The 20,985-nt window shown below is 50.2% G+C and overlaps 1 protein-coding gene across 2 annotated transcripts in view; it reads left to right on the top strand.

Moving 5' to 3' along the window:
* The window catches only part of LOC128893364 (5'-3' exoribonuclease 2 homolog), a 29,537-nt gene extending 10,467 nt beyond the window's left edge, over nucleotides 1-19,070 (top strand). Inside the window, exons 16-17 of one of the 2 annotated variants that reach the window (XM_054154277.1) lie at nucleotides 17,256-17,485; nucleotides 17,780-19,070. In XM_054154277.1, coding sequence (XP_054010252.1) covers nucleotides 17,256-17,485; nucleotides 17,780-17,827 — 278 coding nt within the window. In that variant the 3' untranslated portion in view covers nucleotides 17,828-19,070. Of the gene's footprint in view, nucleotides 1-17,255; nucleotides 17,486-17,758 lie in introns of both variants that reach the window. The other variant, XM_054154276.1, reaches the window with a different exon arrangement.
* Nucleotides 19,071-20,985: the final 1,915 nt, after the last annotated feature.

Raw genomic sequence — 20,985 nt, 5'->3', positions numbered from 1 at the left:
GCATCCTCAACCCGTTTCACGATTTCTTACCGGTGGGCGCAGAGGAGCGGCCGTGCCTCGCTGACACCTCGGAAATTCACGACTTTCACTCCTCCCCCCCCCCTCTCCCTCCCTCTCCCTCCTCCGCGAAGGGACCTCGTGACTTTCGCGAAAAAATAGCGCGATTAAATCTACCGCTCGTGGATATTCCTCTTTACCATTTCTCTCCTTCCTCGTCCGGTTCTTGGCTCGAGTGAACACGCTCCGACACCACAGAACACTGTGGTCCACGGGAGTTCTTTGTATCGGTCATGCAGGTCGAGTTGATCGTCGTTTGACGACGGCAATTAGTCGAGTCGTTTGCTTTCTTTGAAATTTTCAATCGGTTCATCCGAACGCGTCACTTCGTTCGTAACCTTGTTACACGTTCGTATCGAGCATCCGTTGGAATTTAACACCTTCCACCCACCGATTCCCATGGAAACGTCCGCAAGAGCAAAGTTTCGTCTCGCGACAATTAGAACCTACAGAATCTAACATTCGTCGCGTTATTTATTTTTTAACCCTTTGCGCTCGAGAGATGACTCTCAGTCACCATTGGGTGTCACTTTCATTAGGTTTCATTTCGTCGGAACTCGAAGTGTTCGCTGAAATGATTGTCGGTGAGGTAAAGGTGACCTGATTCTCAAATCTCGACGGCTCAGAACTCGTAGCAATAGAATATTAAGAAACATCTCGAGTTGCCGGTGGATACTACAAAAAAAAAAAAAAAAAGAAAAATGCCTCGAGTACAAAGGGTTAATTCACATCAAAGTTTACGACGAATTCTATCCAGATCGGTTTTCGTCGACACTTAGTTCTTCGAATGATTCGTCGAAGCTCTTCAACGATGAAAAGCTCCGTGGTGGGCGACGCGGCGGAAATACTGAACAGAAATATTTATCTCCTAGCTCGTTACGTTAGAGTGGCAAAACCTCCCCTAGTAAAAAATTAGAGAACGCACGTAGAAAAGGAGTTCGACCTCTGACGTTCGGGGAAAGCACTCGAGGCGCGGCAGGACGTCTGAAAAACGTAGGCGCCTGTCGAAATCCGATTCGACGGATGATCCTCGCCCGTTGACTATGGGAGGGCACAATGGAGAGGATCGAGAGAGGAGAAGGCGAGGGGGCCAAGTCGAGGGCGAGAGCTCTCCCTCCTTTCCTTCGCTTGGCGTTGGGAAATGAGGCGGAAAACCGCAGGGACTCATCTTTTCTTCGCGTTTTTCTTTCCTTTTTTTTCTTTTTTTTTCTTTTTTTTTTTTTTTTCGGAGGCTACCGACGCCAGGAGTCCGTGGTTCCGCGGTTTCCTACCGCATTAGAACGCTGGGATAACGGGAGCGGGTTCTCGAGGCAGTCGAGCGCGAAGGAATCGTGCCGCGGAGAGCGCAAAGAAAGGAGAAAAAAGAAAATGAAAAGAGGAAATTGTACCGCGGGGAAAAATATCGGAGAACAAGGTGACGGGAGGGGCGGGAGGGATGGCAGGCGACGGGAAAACATTTTCATTCGTTGGATCCACGTAGATCTCTCGTCGACGTTACAAACGCCGTTCGTTTTTCTCGGTTAATCGCGCGACCCAGAAATGAAAATGTAAATTACACAGCGGGAGGAAGGAAGGTAGGAAGGGATTGTAAAGGGAAAGCATTTCTCTGGATCGGTGAACGACGATAAATAGAGATAACGGAGGAGGGAGGGCTTAAATGCCGTGAAAAATTTATGCGGCCGCGGACTCCACGGGCGCTGGGACGATAATAAGAGGAATTTGCGAAAAGATGTTCGCGTCGCGCGCGAAAAATGCAATGTCGGTTAAGGGAACGTGCGGTGAAAGGTGACTTTCAGCATCCGTGGAAACGTGTTACGCGAATATTCGAGGGGGTTTGGAAACTCTAGAAACGGTACGGGCAATTTCGCGGATCATAGACGAGACGAATTACAGGTTGCTGAAGTATTCGTTATTCTCAGTTAGTTATCGTTCAAGTTCTCGTTAACTTCCACACACGTCAGAGTAGTCCAGTGTAGGGATTCGGATATTTTTTTCGTTGAATTCACGAGGATTTCCCTCTGTGGGTTATATTCGATCCGTATTTATTCACGTCTTAAGAATGTATACAATTTATTCTGAACATAATCAAAATTTCATTTCTGAAATAATCAAAATTATACCTAGTGCAGCGTACAATGATCTTGCGCAGCGTTCTAGACAAGTCTAACGTTCATTCTAGCGAGTCTATCTTCAGAGTATATGGAATTTATTTTTAACGAAAATTAATCAAAATTAAACCTAGTCAAACTTAAACCTAGTCAAACTTGAACCTAGTACAACGATACAAACAGCCTTGTTCGCGTAATACAAGGAAGAAACGTTGTTGAAAATTGAAGCGAAAGAATCGCGCGGTAGAAGTGTCGCGGCGCAGATATATTCGAGAAGGCATCCCTCGGTGTACATCCATGGTATAATCGTGCGTACGCAGGGAGGCAAGAGGGCTCGTCGTCGTTTCTGAATTAATCTCATTCGACTGCCCCCTTTATGCTCGCGGGGCTCTCCCTCGCATCCTGCGGCGAGCCTCCTAGCCGCTTCGTGGCTTCAAGGTTAATTGGAACGAAAGCGAAGAAAGGAAAAGGAGCGTGAGCGCTGCAGGGCGACCGGATAGAATCCCACGACGACGCGAGTTTTCTTACCCCGTGCCACGCCACTTCAACGACACGTTCAACCCCCTGCCGGCCCTCGCCGTGGCCAAAGGAACCGTGTCTCTACCGTCGAGCCCCATTGGCCCGTCTCTCGATCTTCCTCGAGCTCTTCTTTCCGATACGATCTCTTCGGTATCGATCCGTGCAATTGTTTGATTTGTTAGGAAGTTTAGTCAGAGATAGGAAGAGTTTAGTGCGAACCCTTTTGCGCTCGAGAGGCGACTCTCAGTCACCGCTAGCTTTTCTCTAGGTTTAATTTCTTCTCTCGAATCTCAATCAATTGTTACTTGGAGATGGGAAGAGCGACAGGAGGATTTCTGTCTTTGGTGAATCCCAAAGTCTTTGTAAACCTTGTATTTTATTTGCAACCGAGTCGGTGCTGTCATATTTTGGACGGTCGCGGAGTTAACCAGGCGCAAGTAGAGTAAAACGAGAATAGAGGTTCAACGTTCCGTAGCTCCCTGCATTCGAGTAAACATTTAGGGATCGAGGGTGGAACTAAAGAGAGGAAAATTAGAGGTTGCGGCGCACAGGTGTATCGATGATCCCCCGACAAAACAGAATACCTTTTCTCTCCGTGTCTAAGGATATGCGCACCATTTACTTTCGTGCGGCATTACGTGAACGAGCCCCGGAGAGACAGGTATTCAGGTGATCCCTAAAGACTCCACCGAACCCAGAGAAGGAAGGGAGACGTTCCTTTTACGAGCGATCGAGGACCTTCGTTTCGATTTAGCTCGCGGAGATTCTAATTCGAGGAGACACGGCCAGGCCTCGACTCCTGGGACCCGGAAGTCAACGTTGAGGGGATTCCTCGAAAAGTAGACAGAGAAAAAGTAGAAAGTAGAAAGCCTGGAAAGAAATCCAAATACCGTAGTTTTCTAGGAAAACTCGCCTTTCGCCAGATCTGAAAGGGTCGATAAAAATCCCATAGCTCCATCGAACTGACGGGAGGCGTTAAATAGCGAAGGATATTCAACGACTGGGATTAGCATTAGACGGTAACTAGCCAGACAGCGAGATTCCAATTAGAAAGGGGTAGTAGATGGGCCGATAATATCGATCCCGCGAGGGGTTGGTTTGGCTTTAAGTAAAAGTCCAAACGAATGAACCCCTGGACTCCCTTCGAGTCCGCGGCAAGCCGTAGGGCAGAAGAGGGCAGGCTTTCTATTAGCCACTAGAAATCGCACGGACCCTTCGCAGGGACAAATCGAAACGGCACCGACGCAGCCACAGTCCGCTTTAATAGAGTTTCACGCTAGCCCGTGAATCAACCGACCTGCGAGCTGGTCAAGCGTAGGATTGATAATCAAAACGATCTCGACGGTTCTTCCCTTAACGAGTTTAGTTTGCTCCGTTCGATCGTACAACGCGTCTGCCACAGATATACGCTTTCCACAGGCTTCGATTTCGCTCTGACGAAATTCTTCGAAATTCTATTCCTGGTTACGACAACCTTATGAAAATCTTTTTCTTTTATATAAGAAGTTTGTTCAACTTAAATGGCAGGTTCGTTGTTTCCAAGTGTATATTTGTATAAATACATGCCGATACATACGTATGAGTCCGTAATTATCAAAGTGGTCCGAGTCGAAATTTGACAAAGAAATGAGTTTATCAGTTCCTTCACAGCACATTATTTAATTTAGTCGAACTTCTTCGATAGGCACATTGGGTACCATTTTATTCCACACCGTTCCGCCTTTTAAGGGATGTATACGCGTTATTTGGTTTCAACCATTCCGATAAATCGACATGGACTTTCTAGACGACCCGATAGATGAGCTCGTACGTCCACGAAGTTAATTGACCAGCTATCGCATTCGCAGTCCACGATGTCCAAATTTCCGGTTGACCGCGAAATTCGAGCGCGTTCTCCCGCCAAAATTCCCAGGTTCCCGTTCAAGGGGATTCCGCCGGACCTCCAGGAGCAGCGATCGGTCGCGGAGTGCTCGAAACCGTTGAAATCGGATCCGTTTGGTTCTGGTGCGGGAAGATGGGTCAACAAGTCGACACGCACAGAACGAGGATCGGGCCGAGCAAAGAACACGGGTACCCCAGAAGATCCGAAACCCGATACCGTTCCGCAGGAATCAAAACGTGTCACGGATCCCGCCACTTAAGGGCGCGGCCGAGAGACGTTTCACACTTCCGATCGGGAATGAAAAGAAAGAAAGGGAGGACAGGGTGGGCCACTTGACCCCGCGTTCCGTTTCTGAATGGTGCCCACCCCATGAAACACGACCCCCGTGATTACGAATGCCGCTCCGCGCAAATTGGGCGATAGCTCCAACTCATCGGATCTCATAGGTTCGTAGGTCGACGGGAACCGAGATTTTTCGGGTATTTATAAGACCGACTTAACACTTTACCGACCAGTAGCGAATAATACTTTTCATCTTCGCAAAATTAATACTAACACTATTCAGTCTTCATTTTGTATCTATTAGAATCGTTTTCGATCGATATTTATATAATACATCGTAATAACAAAGTTTTGATCGTCCCGTCGAGAAGTCTATTAATATATCCTACCAGTCGTTAAAGTGTTACCATGGTCGGTCTGTAAAAGCAACATTTATCAATGCTTCCTCCGAGTGTTCTTTACTCTTCTCGATACATTTAACGACAAAATCGTAGTTTGTATCTCCGACATCGACGCAAAGCCTCGAAGGGCCTCGTAGAAGTCGCTCTAGGCCACCGACGTCTTTCTCACTCTGTCGTCCTTCTCACGGCGTCCTTCTCGCTCTCGCCAGGTCGCGCTCTCTCCCTCCACCTATTCCAGGGCCCTCGAAGAGCCCTTGATTTCGCAATCCGTACGAAAGTCTCGCGGCACACGGAACGCGGCGGAGACCGCCCGTGGCGCGAGAGGAGCGTAGACGCTCGCGGCTAGCGAGACGGAGAGAAAAAAAAGGGAATTGGGGGAAGAACCGCGAGATGAAGGAGCGACAGGGTGGGGGTGATACCCCTCTCGGTGTAGCATTTGAAGGAGACGACGGTTCCCTTTGGAAGAGTAGATCCCGATGGGACAGGGAGAGAGGCATATTTACAACGAGGAAGGAGGACCGGCGGAAGGAAGACGCGCAGACGAAGAGCGGAGACACGAGGGGTGGCGGGCGGGGGGTGAGCGGAGGGTGTGGAGGCACGAGGAAGAGGACGATGGGAGTGAAGGATCCTCGACAGTTCTAGGATACTCCTTGCCGGTATCCTGGGGTCCTCGGTGCACAAGGACCATCCTCTTCCTCTTCCTCTTCTTCGCGTACTCTTTTCTCCGCTGCGCCCCACCTCGCTTCTTCCTCGGGTTCGTCGGGCCTTCCACGTTTCTCTCCGACGTTTTCTGCGGTTATGCGTCCGCGACCCCTCTCCGCGGTTCTTCTTCGTCTTCTTAACTCCGTTACAAAGCCGAGTAGCCACCTTTTCAGCGCCTCTTCTCGCTTCTCAGGACCCACCGTGTCGTCGCTGCGACTCTTCAGCCCCCATCGCATGCTCTCCCTCCCTCCCTCCCTCCCTACCCCCTCCCCCCTCTCTTTCTCCATCTCTTGCGTCTACTCGTTCCTCGAGTGATCGTGTATAGGATTCGATATCACCTAATCACGATCCTCGAGCGAGAGCCTCTCCTCGACGACTTTTCGCCGCCGCCAAGGGCGCGAGAATTGTTTTTCTCCTTTTTCGTCTGGCGTTACTCGATCTTCGAGGACCCAAGTCAGATTATAGTTCGCGTTGTACGCTTCTGGATCAGTTTTCTTATCGAAGATCGGTTTGAGATGACGAGGACCGTGAAAAATGAAGGGTGATTTTACCAATTAACGTGCCTCTAGGTGTACAACGATCCTCGAGTCCCACCGGAATCTTTCGACCGCATCTTTGTCTATTATTGGCAACATTTCCAACTACTTTCTCGCGTGTCTTCGAGCTGACAACGAAATCCGTTCGCCTTTCTCTTTCAATGTTATCTTTACTTTCTCGTTCCTCCTCCGCAGACGTTCCTTTCGAAGCTAGGTACTCGTGTCCATCAAGCAACACTTCGTTAGGACGTTCTCCAACGTTCCGTAGAAAAGGAATGTACCCCGGCGACGAACCTATCGCGCATAACGAACCAAGTCCGTTAGACGAGTATTTCGAAAACTTAAAGAATCGTACTCCTCGGGATTGAATTGCAACCGAGGATGTGAACCGAAACGTAATTCGCACGATTGAACCGGTTCGTAGTTGTTTCGGTTAGAAATCTCGAGTTGCTGGCAGATGCAAGAAAAAAGGCTTCGAGTGCAAAGGGTTCATTTTTCTTGCATACACTCAGGTCCCATAAGTATTCGTACCGTTTATATTTACTAGATTATATTTATTTATAACCTATCCATAGTGTTGTATGCATGGTGTTCTATGCCTAAGTCTACGATGCGATTCGAAAGTCTCTCTTTATAGAGATTGCCTAGATATCCACCTAACCTCAAACTACTACAATCCCCGGCACTGTACGCCATCGCTCCCAACTAATATCCGCACTATCCATGATCAACCTACAGACCCAAAATCCAAGAAGAAGACAAGACCCACCAAATTCCAAGAGAAACAAGGAAGTAGCTTCTAGGGTCGACCGAGAGTCCATAATGGTGGTTTCGGGTAAGACCGATCCGCGTCGGTCCGCTCGACTTCGCTCGGTTCCTAATCGCGACGATGCTCTCCTCCTCGACGCGAAAGGCCGGCTGGGTGATCGTAAATACTGGAGAGCGCGGTTACCGCACGGAGAGGAAAAGGTAGCGTGGATGTAAACGCGGGCATAGACGCGGACGACGACGCGAGCACCGGAGGTAATGCGCCGGCTGAGGCCAAGGGTCCTTGCTTTGACTCCAAACTCACCAGTATAACTGAATGCCTCTCTATAGGCCGAGTACGTGCTTCTAAGTGCATCCTGATTTTTCGAAGCTCTTTGATTATACTCCCTCCTTATTCCCCCGACTCCCCCGTACCTCCTCGCGATCCCTCGCTCCCTGCCTCTTACTCCCCTTTTCTTCGTTCGCCTTTCCCACTTTCCCTTCGGTTGATCTGCATGCCACCGAGAGGAATCCCGCAGAAAACCGGGACTTCCGTCGCTACGCGATTAATCAACGCGTTTCCACGGTTTCTCGCGATCCAACATTGGGATAAATCAGCTTCGAAATAATATCTCGTTACGTATACAGCAAAGACTAACCGATTGATACGCTTCTGCCGATTGCTTTTTTCCCCTCGAATCTCTTTCTCTTTCGCTCTATGTCCCTTTCTACGGTTCGACTCGAGTCAAATGTAAACACAGAATAGCCGATTTTCTTGCGTTTATCCAGGTCTTTACCGGATTCCTAATCGTGTAGGAATGACATCGTCCTTACATTTCTTTGTAACAATTCTAGCTACGTCTAAAAGCGCAAGCCAAAAGAATTGCAATCCGATCGAAAAACGATATCACCGGTTACAATATTTCGAAACTCTCCGCAACATGTACGCTCTATCCGTTTTCGAGCGACTATCAGAGGAGCATTCTTTCACGTATCTTGAAATCGTTTCGCGGGATCGCCACGGGCTTTTGGACGGCGCGTGGCTGAATCTCTCCACAGGTGCACAAGTAGCGGTGTTGATTTATTTGATAAATGAGTAGTGGATAGGGCTTCAAGCGGGCGAGAGAGAGAGAGAGAGAGGGAGGGCTCTCCACCGGAGAGTCCTACAACGCCGAGCGCACTTCTCTTTCGCTCTTCTGCTCTCGTTCCCCGCCTCTCTCTCACTTTTTTTTTTCCCCTCTTGCTCCATCAAATCAAACGTGGATCCGGTGTTGGATCGACACAACTTCCCGCCCGGAGAGCGACACGAGTCCTGCTCGCTACCTTCCCTCGCGTTTCTCGTTCGTTTCTCGACGTTCAAGCTTGTTTCGTCTTCGAGAACCAGCCTCGAGTCGATGTAGGAAGATTTCCATCACTCGTTGCATCGAACAAGCAAGAGTTAAATCTAGGTTAGACAATGCCACGTTTGGGTTAAATCTGCATCCGAACAAATTTATTTAAATTAATCGCCTCGAAATTCCAAGCGCAAGAAGATGGCTCCGGATTCATGAATTTCTCTGAATCTCTCGTAGCTCCAACCCATTACCCAGACGTATGCCAATAGAATTACCGTTAAGAAAACCGACTCTTTACCACTTTTTTTCGGGTTCCCTCGACGAGAAAAGAGCGAACGGCGTACGCTCGGCGGGGCTTAATCCGAAACGGCTGAGCAAGCAAGCGAGGCGAGCCGCGTGGCAGCAAGCTATGCAGAAATCCGCGGCTTTTCTTCTCTTTTCCCTGCGACTGTGAACACGAGGGCGCGCCTCGCCTCTCTCTTCTCCTCTTTGGTTAGCGAATTTCCGTCGATATTCCGTCTCCTTCGGCCGGAGACAGCGAAAATATTGACTCTGTCGTGGAAGAGAAACGACCAGGGCGAAGGCAGTAGAAATTAGGGGCGGATGTCGTATTGTTTTGGAACAATGTCAGAGGGATTAGCCGAGTCCGTACACAGAGGAACGTCCGCGGCGAAAACTCGCGAAACTCTTTCCTCTTGGTTCGATCGGCACACGCCCGGGTACACGATTTATCCAAGACGGAAGCTGGGAATAATAAAAAGGATCGGAAAGTTCGAAAGTCGAAGCCTCGTTCTTTCTCTCTCGTCGCGGCACGAGTGGGGACGATCAGCGATTCCGTCGTTATCCGCGATGAATAATTAATGCCGTTAATGAATTAAAGATCGCCAGACGTCGCGGAAAGTCTCGACGAGGCTGGCACACAGCCTCGTTAAACATTGGCTGACGTCTTGGCTAGCATCGGGGCGTCGCTATCGATCCTCGCCGCTAACCAGACGCATCTGACCGAGCTAGAAATCGTACCCTTCCCCCGAAACATTCGGCGACTGTGACCCCCTCGTCCTCGCGGATTTCCGCCAGGTCGACGGGAAAAGATAGGACGACGTCGATATTTAATAAACAGAGCCGCTAGGAAAAGAGGTTGACTCGCGAGAACCTCCGGACGCTCTACATCCGAGGTGACATCGGTGTGCGATGAAGCCGCCGGTGAAGGCGTCAGATAAGGCACCATCGTTGATTGGATCACCGCGAGAAATCGATATCTCGGCCTCTCCAACCCCCTTTTCTCTTCGTGCCTCTTCGGGTTCTCCTTCTTCGTTCCAGCCGTCCCCCTGTCTCCGTCGTTCTTCGAGGGTACGCGTCTCCACCCTCTCGCCGTTCCTCTCCTCCTGGCCGCCGTGGCTGCCTCCAATTTCCCCGTGACGGGCTCCTGGAGGATTCTCGAGTGCCCTCTCATCGCCCTCTGGGCCATCCGACCGAGCTCTGTCCGGCAGTCTCCATGCCAACACCCGCTCGATAAATTTATTGGTCGCCTCTGACACGAGTGCTTTCTGCATACTTCTTTCCTTCTTTATCGCGTGGCTGGTCCCGATGTTCCCCTCTCTCGCGGACCCCACGATTAATTTCTTGCCGATGCTCGCTCGCGGGATCCCACCCCCCCCCTATTCCCCGAAACGTCGTCGCGACTTCTCGACTTTGCTCACGGATTTTCGGATATTTGGAATCCGGTGATTCCCACGACGATCGTTTCGTTTGCTTTCCATGGCCACGGCAAGACGCGCGACGTTGTCTCTGTTACGTCCTCGTCCCGAGGACAGGATCGAGAATCGAGTAGGTTCGAATCCTCGCCGGCTAAAGAACCCCTTTATTGTTATTTCGAGGAGCGAGAGCATCTCCGACTAGACTCCGAGCAGACTCCCAAGTAGGACCTGTTGAGACTTGGCGTTGTGTAAACGATCTCTCTTTTTCCTAGGGTACGTGACTTTGACACAGTATTCAGCCGAGCCACCTTTTCCCTGATCGTAGAAGATCTCGTGCCGTACGGTCTACTGCCTTCGAAATCTTAGTCTACCGTAGTCTACCTCGTCGCGACTAGGTGACATCGAGTTCACCTTTTAGGTATCATTTTTCTGTACGACGTAACGCGCGTTCACCTCTGCCGTGCAGAGAAACAGACCCCCCCCCCCTCCCCCCGCGGGAAATTCGTCCGTGGCAAAAAGGTTAATTACCATCGAACGATACAGCGCCGTCTAGGCTCGCAAGGCGCGCAATTAAACGCCCAGCGAATTAGAGAGGAGCGCGCCGAGCCGGCGTAGGCCATTCCGACCCGGTATTGGATCTCGGGGCGGGCGGGGGTGGTGGGAGGGCAAAGCTCGAATCAATCCGGCTCCCCCTTCGCGAAATTGTAAATAAATTAGGAGCTGCACGATCGCGAGAGTCAACACGTTGCTCGGCGCGCGACCGAGCCCACCCACCCCTTCTTCTCGCTCGCTCTGGGATTCCCCGCGCTCGTCGTACGTGTGCGCGTCCGCTGCGTGGCGCCACACACGCGTGGTCACCGCGCCGCCATCCGTACGCATGCGTCGAACGAGCGAGAGGACTCGCGTCGCGGTGGGCGTGCGTCGCGCGAGATAGAAAGAGACGGGGAGGACCGACGAGGGTGCGAGGCCTGTTCGCGGTGGGCTGGAAAGAGAAAGGGTCGAGGGTGCGGGAGGAGAGCACACAGACGAGGGACCAACACACCTCCCTTGCGTTTATTAACGCACGTTGCACGGTGGGGTTTGCTGGCACAGCATCGGCTGTGCGGCAACCAGCCAGGCAGGGTCAAGTGTTTCTCTCCGTCCTTGTTCGTTGCCCGCCTTTTCGACCTCTCCGTCTCTGTCAACCCGTTCCCTCGTTCGCCCCGTCGACGGTTCCGTCCCACCCCCGCCTCGTCTACCCGCCCTCCGACTCTCCGCCCGTCGCAACCGCGGTGGAAGCTGGAAATACCAGCCTGGAGAACGAAACGCGCGGCTGGGAAGCGTGGCCGCGCGGTGGATTTTTATTCCGCGGCGATTGTTAATTCGCCAACGATCGATCGGACGGGACTTACCGTACTAGGAATCGGATCCTCCACGGGGAAACGTGAGGATGGTTGGAGCGGGGAATTGATTGTTTCGACGCATATCGAACGCAACTTTTACCTTTTATTCTAAAATACTTGGAGTAACAACAGGATTGAAATAAAGATACGGGGGTTCCACGCGGAAAAAGTCTCGTGGATTGTTCTTCCGGCACACTGGTATAGTAATCGCAAACGTAAAAAAAAGAAACTCTCGCGGAAAGATGAAGTAAACGAAGATGAAGTAGTTAAAATGTTTTAAAAATTAATGTTACGATGATCACCGTCGACTCCAAGGGGACGAGTTTAACCCTCGTTGCTCTCGGAGTCGTCGGCGACCAACTCAAGAATGATCGATCCACCAGGATAGTAATCCCAGAAGTTACAAAACCATCGCAGAATAGTTGGGTAACGCGTTATAATTTCTGAAAAATGAATGTTACAAAGCAATGGTCAGCGTCGATTGCAAGGGACGAATTAAACCCCCGTTGCTGGCGGTGGCGTCGTCGACGACGGCAACGTCGGCCTCGAGACCGCGGGCTCGCCTTTTCCTCTCGAGCGAATCACCGGGAACGACGGAAACGGGGAAACAGAGCGCGAGTCTAGAGGGAGGGAAGAAAGTAAAAGTCGGCTGGGGGTAAACGTGTCTCGTCTCTCGTTTCGTTTCGTTTCGTTTCGTTTCGTTTCGTTTCGTTTCGTCGGCTGGCTCGTCGAGGCGCTAGAAGGGCCGGCTTCGAGGGCCTCCATTACTGGCGACTAAAAAGAGGAACAGGGAAAATGGTAAGAGAGAAGCAGAAGAAGAGGGGACGGACGAGGAGGTGGAGGGAGGGATCTTGAGCTGCACCCAGCTCGTTTCTTCTTCTCGGCGCAAAGGCGAGAATGAATGCTCGGCAGCGGCAAATAAACGAGGAGGAGGAGGAGGAGGAGGAGGAGGGCGAGGGGAGAAAAGAGGATGAAGACGAAGACGAAGAAGTCGAAGCGCGAGAAAGCTCCGCGAGAGGAAGTCGAAGGGGAGCGAAGAGAGGCCCGTGGGAGGAGAAACGGTGGAGGAATTACCGGTTCGTTGGCTAACTGGCTTCATAGAAGAAAAACCTCTTTATATCTCGCGCACGCACGTAAACTGGTACACCAACGGCTGAAAAACGCGCCTTCGAGCCTCGAGTTTCATCGAACACACCCCCGTGTGCACGAGTGCCGCGCGGAACAAAGCCGCCGGAAATCGCCCGAGTGGTACTCCCAGTACTGGCGCCATCTTGTACAGGCTGCCAACTTCCTCGATCGGGAACGCGCGGCTGCTCATTGTTCTTCTGGTTGGGGTACTCGCGACACATTTCGGATGGAACCCACTTTTCTCTGTTTATGGACTCTTGTAACGCGCTATCGCCAGCGATGACTTTGACGATGGCACTCCGTGAGCTGTGGCAGTTGCCGCGCGCGTTTAATTTCGCCGTGCTCGAAACAATCCCCGCGACGTCCACGTACGAAAGTCGGATACGCGTCAACCTTGACCCTCGTTCCTTTTTACATATCGAAATCGCTATCCCGTTCTTCTTGCGCAAACATTATTTCTCTCGAGCAGTCCCTCCAATCTTATATGCTTAGGTGGGTGTAGGTAAACATTGTACAGCACGCGTAAGTAAAAGGTAAAGCTAAATAAGCGTCCTCTCCCTTTCTCTATTGCTCTTTCTTTCCTTTTTTTTCGTGGTCGGATACGCGTCAGCAGGAGCGTGCACGAAGTGTCTCTTACCGAGCACTGGTGCCTTTTCATTCGAGTTAGTCGGTTGGTCTCGCCTCTCGAGGAAAGCGCGGCTAAAGGGTTTCGATTTCCCTGCCGCGCCCGCACAAGTCTTTTTCACTGGCTGGAGATTTCATATGCGCCTGCGAAACAGCACTATTTCATTTCTAATTTTAGAGACGAATTTTCGGGAGGGAAGGGGAAGCTTCGTATCTTCCAAGTCCTTCTCTGTGTTCAGCAAAAGCGACGATCGCCAAAACCTCGGATCGGTCGGGAGGAATAACGGTTTAATAATCTCGCGTTCTCCGAACCTGACGAAAATCTTGGCCCCTCGATGGGAAAGGACAACGCGGGGAGGGGGAGGGGGGAAGAGGGGGTTGGGAGGATGTGGGCGTCGGGGAACGACGGATCGGACGGGAAAGTGTAATTTCAGTTTGAAACAGGAACGGGAGAGGCCGACCCACATCGAGACTTGGAGTGTTTGTATTGCTGACGCGGCGATCCAATCCAATCCAATACCCATGGCGGATAGACAACACACAGCGCGTATGCTACCTACATATGAGCGAATCTCTCTCTCTCTCTCTCTCTCCTCTTTCGTTCGCGTCGCTTTCTCGTCAGCTTTCCAATAGAATCTCGCGCGGCTCGACCAGGCGGAGCTTTCATTTTGTAATTAATTGTTCGCCATTTTAAATCATTTTTTTTTTCGGGAGTACGAACGCCCGTGACTTTTCAATTAAATCGCCACTCCTCGCGGATCCTCGTATACGTCGCGATACGATGCGGCGAACGTTGCAATTTTAGCTCGTTTCGTCGCGAAACGATGCCGAATTCGGGACAAGAACGTGGACATTTAACGCTGAGGCCAATAGAATTCATCTTTGGAATCCAGGTGTTAGCTCGATAGAGAGACTGCTACGAAAGGGACGAATCGATGTAAACGTTTTCTTTCTTTTTAATTACTTTATTTAAGGTCGCGTCAACTACGAGGTCATTAGTACGTGATTACCACGTAAATGATCACAATTTAATTACAATTTATTTAACCTGTTAAACGGATTCGTTGTTGTTGATATTTTACTGTGAGAGGCTCGTCGTCAAAAGTTGCATAATGCCGGCTGTGATTTAGGTATCTCGTAGCGATGAGTTTTTGCGTAGGCTCGGAATCGATGTAAAATTCCTCGCCTTTATTATTTAAAACGATAGTTCTTCCCGGATGATCCGTTCGCTGTTGAAATACCGTGACTCGCCCAAAGAGAAATTAATACCCCTAACTCGCGTCGACGGCAGGCTCTAATTAAATACCTGAGCGTGGTAACGATTCCCCGCGATGGGGTTGAAGCGGTCAGCCGGAGCGTGCGTTGGCAGTCTGCTATTATCATAAACGCAACAATAACGAGGGATGATCCGACGTGTAAACTGTCGAAACCGTGGCCCTTTTTTTTCCGGCGAGGGTGAGGATTACCGTGGGGGCCCCTCTCGTTTCGGGGTTGGGATCCACGGGGGATGTTATTGTTGCCGCGGCGAGCGAGACGAGACGATCGCTGCTGCTGCTGCTGTTGCTGCTGCTGCTCCGTGGAGTAGAGACAGCCTGGACTCTGTAACGGGGACCACCCCCTTCGACCCTCGATAATATTGACGGTGTTTGCCGCCTCCCATTACGAGCTCGATTGAACCAAACTATACGATTATCATGCGTCAGTGATAGTCTGCGAATCCTTGGAACTTGGGGTGCGGAAAGCTGACGGAGCTTCAACCCTTAAATGGTAATTCCAGGGGCGTTCGAAAGTGCCCAGGTCTATGGTAAGTGTCGCTGTAATTATAATTAAAGGAGACTCGATTCAAAATAAACTGTCACGATATACACGTGGTGGCCACTGGTCAGGGAAATCAGGGAAAAGTCAGGAAATTTTGTAACAAGTCTATCGTTTAATTTCGGCAAATTTTTTCGATAGACATAAAATTGTGTATCGTCAGAATTAGACGATCGAATCGATCGGAACGAAGCCATCGAGGAGGCACGCGTCGGCAGTCGGTAGCGGTCAAGTGTAGACGATTCCGAGTTTTTAACTGGAACAAGTGGATCGACGGTCCCTTGGCTAAATACGCGATATCAGACAAACGAATACATGAATGATTCACCGAAACGATTCGTTACGGTTTCCCTGGAAGCGACCAAGGGACTCGGAGCTGCGACTCCTCGGCGGAAGAGCTTACGATCAATTCAATTAAAATTGATTTCCACTCGTCGCGATACATCAAACAAAAACGGTTGCCCGTCTCCCCCGCGTGCACGTCGACTCCTCTCGTCTCGTGCTCTACCCCCTTCGCTCCGTTAAAAAGCATGATCTCGCGATTCGAAATCGAGTTAGTTTATAAATATTCAAACATGAGGGAGGGGGGAGGAACTCAAAGCGTTCCTGGGGAAGGCACCCGTAACCGTTTTGTTCTTTTGTCAGCGGCGTCGTTACGTCGTGCTTCCAATTTTTTCCGTCTCTCCCTCTTTTCCCCGTTCCGATCACCAGTTGTATTCGCGTGGGCGTGCTGGGACTCGAGTCGTCCCGGGGGACGGTAGCAAATACGGGGTGTCCCATTAGAAACAAATCACGTAGTTCGATCATTTCCAAGATATCTAGGTGACGGAACCAATTTGTCGTGGGACGGGGACGTTCCTCCAGGCTTTCAACCCTAGAATTCATCATTCCATCGACTATAAAATTCCTTCCAACTATGAAGAAACAACCCCTTTAACCAAGAATACAGAGTCAAACGACACCGCGAATCGCAAGGTGCGGAATCGGTCGCGTAAGAGTAGCGGGATCGATCGCGAATCCGAGGTTCGAATCTCCGTGTCTTATTTTTCCCCGACTCCCACACCATCCTTCGACTTACCAAAAGGTATCTTCGAGCCTGATTCGGTCGTTCCACCCCGTATAGCGGTCTCTCGTTCCGTGCGTGCGTGATCGCCGCGCGAGACACGCGGCGTATTGCCCTTTCGAAAATCCGTTATTAGCATCGGAGGCTCCATTATGACGTTTCGCGATGCTGACAAACACTCAGCCCCGCCGTTCAGTCTTCCGTTCGACGTTCCGAGCTGTGTGCACGCGCGTTTACATATTATTCGAGGGAACACGGGACACGCGCCGCCACGCTCCGGCCCATTCACCTACGCCAGCGTTTCGCCCCTCGTCGAGACCGTTGTTTCCACCGACGGAAGGTGTTCGATACTCGTCCACCGTGCCCGACTATTTTCCAAGCTTCGTCCACAGATTCGCGGACGATTGGGAATTATAGGTCGCGAGGATATCAGGATCTTTGACAGGGGAAGGTCGCTGGTTTTTAATCGGGATTTAAAGGAGGATGCTTCGACGGGTCCCCGGAACATTTATTTCAGAATGGAATTTATTTACATGGATTTATTTGACTGGAAATCTAGGACTAAAGAGGTCCTATAATATTGCCATAATATTTTCTCTCGATGCTTGTAGAATCTAACATTTATCGTATATAGATTTGTTTTCTATATTTACTGAAAATATTCGTTTAATTTAAACGAATGCTTCGTGTTTCCATATAAATATCTATTTGTAAATGTACACATGAAATTTATTCACGTGCATATTTGTAATGGAGAATCGAGTTGGAAACACGAAGCCTATCGTTTAACACGTTCACGCCGGCGCGTACCACCCGTGTCTCACGCATATATGTCCACATCGGACGGCGTGTACCAACGGTGGTTCTCTCTCGCGTGTCTATCAGATGACCTACTCCTAGTTCGTAGCCTATTTCTATCCTCAGCCTATTTCCACGAGAAAGTATAAAAAGCTGACCATAGCGATATTGAAATTTCAGGTTACCAGAGCTCCGACTACCAAAGCGGGGGTTACGAGAGCGCTGGATCGAGCCAGGTCGGCTCCGTGCCTGGACCATGGGCAAGGGGTTACGGCGCCACACCCCACGCCTATCAGCAGCCACGTTATCAGCACCCGGAGTACGCGCAGCGCAACAACTACAGCACTCAGCAGTACGGCCGGAACAATTATCAGAATTCACAGTACAACAATAGCTATCATCAGCAACGGGTAAGACTCGTACTCGTCGCTCAATAGTCCCGAATTCGTCGTGTTCCCAAAAAGTAACTTTCACCCGTTCTGCCGTAGTGAAATTTCGATTCTACAATTGCTTCAGATCTAGCCTAGATTCGTCGTGGTCCCCAACGTCGAGTAAAATTTTATTCAGCAATTCCTTCAGACCTTAGAAGCATTTAGATCGACCTTACCAGTCCACGTTCGCAGTGAACGGACCTCCGAAAATGATGAAATTCGTTAACCAAGACGTTCCTTCCGGTGTTATAGAATTATTCGTCCAATTACCAGGGAAACGGTAGCGGAAGCAGCGGCAACAGGGGAGGGTGGAGACGGTAGACGTGGAACACCATCGTGTTCGTCGTCGCGGTCGCAAGGTCAGGTTTATGGGAAAGATTCACGTTCGCGCGGTCGCCTAGGATCGCGAAAGCATCGTTAGGACCAGGAATAATCGTCTCGTGGCGAGCAATAAATGACCGCACTGTTCCATTATCCGTTCACCTAACGGAGCCTTTTAAACGTGCAATACGCATCGATTCCCCGTTAGTCTTCGGATCACGAACGTTACGTTTCGTACGCGTCATTTTCAACGAGATTATCGTAAACGTTCCTCGATGAAACGTTAGCAACATTTAGGCAATCGTAACGCCGTGAAATGGAGTCGATTTTGTACCCTTTTCTTGCATCGATCCCGATATCCTTCCCTTGTACGTCGTAAGGAGACCGATCGATCGTCACCAGGTTTCGCTGCAAAGTACGACATTGCAAAGAAACGATTCCATTCCGCGGCGCGCAAAACGGGATGCACGACGCGGCCAGTGCAGGCAGTTATTACTCACGAGTTAGCGGCGTAAGAGTGTATCGAATGATGTAATTTTATATGAACATTTGTGTAGGCAAGGATAAAAAAAAAAAAAAAAAAAAGAAAAAAAAAAGAAAAGAAGAAGAATGTACAATATTAAATGGTTCCGCGGAGGGTTGCTCCGTCGCTGCAGACGATTAGGTAGAAGCGGGAGCAACGTTCGGGCGAGCACAATCTGGAAACGTGGAATTTAATCGTATATTTTAGCGACCACCGTCGAAACGGAGTCCATTGGTCGTTTCGAGATCGTACGAAATACATCATCCGGGCATAGCTAGGCAAAGTCTCTGTATCCAGATAAGAAGTAACGATTAAAGATACGAAAAAGAGAGCGATCACGAACGACGGACTCGTTTCGTTCCGACCGGGGTCAATACAATTCGGAATTCACCGCGTGTATCGTCGACTCTCGCGGCTGTTCGGCATAATCTTAAGTTTAAGTTTTCAGGACGAGACAAATTCCGTTCGTCGACGAAGATTTTAATTACGCGATTCGATGTATGTTATCGTACGTTCGTTCGGCATCGAATCTGAATCGTGTACTTGATTGCAGGTTCGAGCATCGAACGTACCTCGTGTCTGTTCTTTATTCATGTCGTCTGTGCACAACCGACCGCAAGGGATACTTGTATAATTTCCCTTTAAACGACTCGCACGACATCACATGAACATTTTTTTGTATCGTATGCACTTGAGACAAATATAATTTAATTGGTTCTACGTTCGACTGGACACCCCGACCAAACCATCCTTCACAGTCTTCACCTAGGATACGCGGTACAGCTTCGGGAGTCGGTAAGTAGGATCAAAATTCAAATAAAAACTGCGCTGGCACCTCCCGTTAGAGAGACGGACACCGCGAGTTTTCTCACAAGCACTCGGTCCCATCTAATATCCATCAGCTCTAAACATCCCGGTGTCTAAAGCACGGGCCCAGAACGAAACGCTTCCTTCCTTTTCTCCTCTCCCGCTTTCTCTCCGAAGCCACCACAACTACTCAAATTTCCCTGTATTCGTTTATCGGTTATGCATTCGTTGGTACGAATGTATCCATTTGTTAGATACCGTTTGGAGCCAGGATTTTACGCGCTCCGGTAAGTAAGCAAGATGGCGTGCCGGTGTAGGGCGGTCAGCGGTCGAGTGCCGCGGCCATGATCTCGTTGATTCTACACCTTCGCCTCTCGAGTCTTTTCGGCTGGCCAAATGAAAGCAGTTTCCAGCGGCGCAGACCGAAAACTCTTTGTCGAACCCTGGCCGAACAATGCGAACATTTTGGGAAATTGGAAAGCGTAATCGGCGCGAATGGCGTGGCATGGTATCACGGTTGAAACCAGGCGGTCGGGTACATCTGGTACCGGTCTACCAGAGCGGCCGAGCATTGAACCAGCGAGTACCACTCGAGAAAACAATAGCGAGCAGCGCTCTTGTTCTACCCCTCTCTCTCTCTCTCTCTACTCCCTTTGGCTCCTCTATCGTCACCCTGAAATCTGGATCCTACGCTATAGAACGCTTCCATCGAGCAGCGGAGACGCTGGATTTTTTTAACCGAGCCAACCTCGTGCCAGCGACTCCGTCTCGGCTACCTGACGCCCGCGCTGCGTGTTTTTAACGAGTATACTCGTCGCGCGTAAAATTTTGTTACCGTTATTCATTTAAGAGTAGCCCAGTTTACACCGGACAGTTGATACGGGCATCGATAATTATATTTGTATGAAATTGTATCGACTGTCGAAAGCAGCGAGCGTATCATGACCAAGCCGATACGCGTGTTAAATATTCTTCAATGCGCGAGTAAAGCTACCGTTTAATATTCGTAAACCTTTCGCAGAGAGGAAAGTCTTTAGCTGAGACTGCCTTGCAGCAAACTTACTCGCTGCCTTACTCCCTTGTGCAAGTCGAAGTCCGCAGTCCGAAGACTTAAATAGTCAGAGGGACCGATCGTGATCATCCCGAGCGATGAACATCTAGCGTATCGGCACGCATTGTGCTCCTCGCGGCCAATTTAATGCGCATTACCCGCATAAGATTATCCGGTCCGTGCGATCCAAGCCGATATTTCCGATAGCCCGCATGGGCGAGTGTAAACAACCCTTCCGTTCCCTGGAACTCCGCTCTCACACTATTTTATACCTCCTCCCTCTCTCTCTCTCTCTCTCTGATCTAAATACCGCGCGCAATTTTGTAGCTGGGATTGCACCGCTACTATCGCGAAGTAGAAGCTATCCGATTCTCGAGGTTTCGAGACGGCTGCTAACCAGGTTCCCGACTCGTCGACGCGGAGAGGATGCCAGGTTTCTTTCAGAAGACGTTCCTCTTTGAGGAATTTCCGCGGAGACTGCATCTCGAGCGTGGTTATTGCGTCCGCACACGATTATGGATCATCGAGCGCGACGTGCGTGCCGCGCATACTCCTCCAGCTCCGAAGTGCTCCTTTCTGTGAAGCATGCGGCGTTATCTCGGCTTCCTTGTTGTCCCTTTGATGAAATAAAGCACTATCCGCGCCGAGATCTACCCCTGCGATGGTAGTTGCGGTCCCGTTACGTACGTGCGCCCTTCCAGCGTCTGCGTGTATACTTTCTCTCTCTCTCTCTCTCTCTCTCTCTCTCTCTCTCTCTCTCTCTCTCTCTCTCTCTCT

This window comes from Hylaeus anthracinus, unplaced genomic scaffold (assembly GCF_026225885.1).
Source record: "Hylaeus anthracinus isolate JK02 unplaced genomic scaffold, UHH_iyHylAnth1.0_haploid 27376, whole genome shotgun sequence".
Classification (NCBI taxonomy): domain Eukaryota; kingdom Metazoa; phylum Arthropoda; class Insecta; order Hymenoptera; family Colletidae; genus Hylaeus; species Hylaeus anthracinus.
The sequence above is the reverse complement of the archived record's forward strand: the minus strand, read 5'-3'. Positions and strand labels throughout refer to the sequence as shown.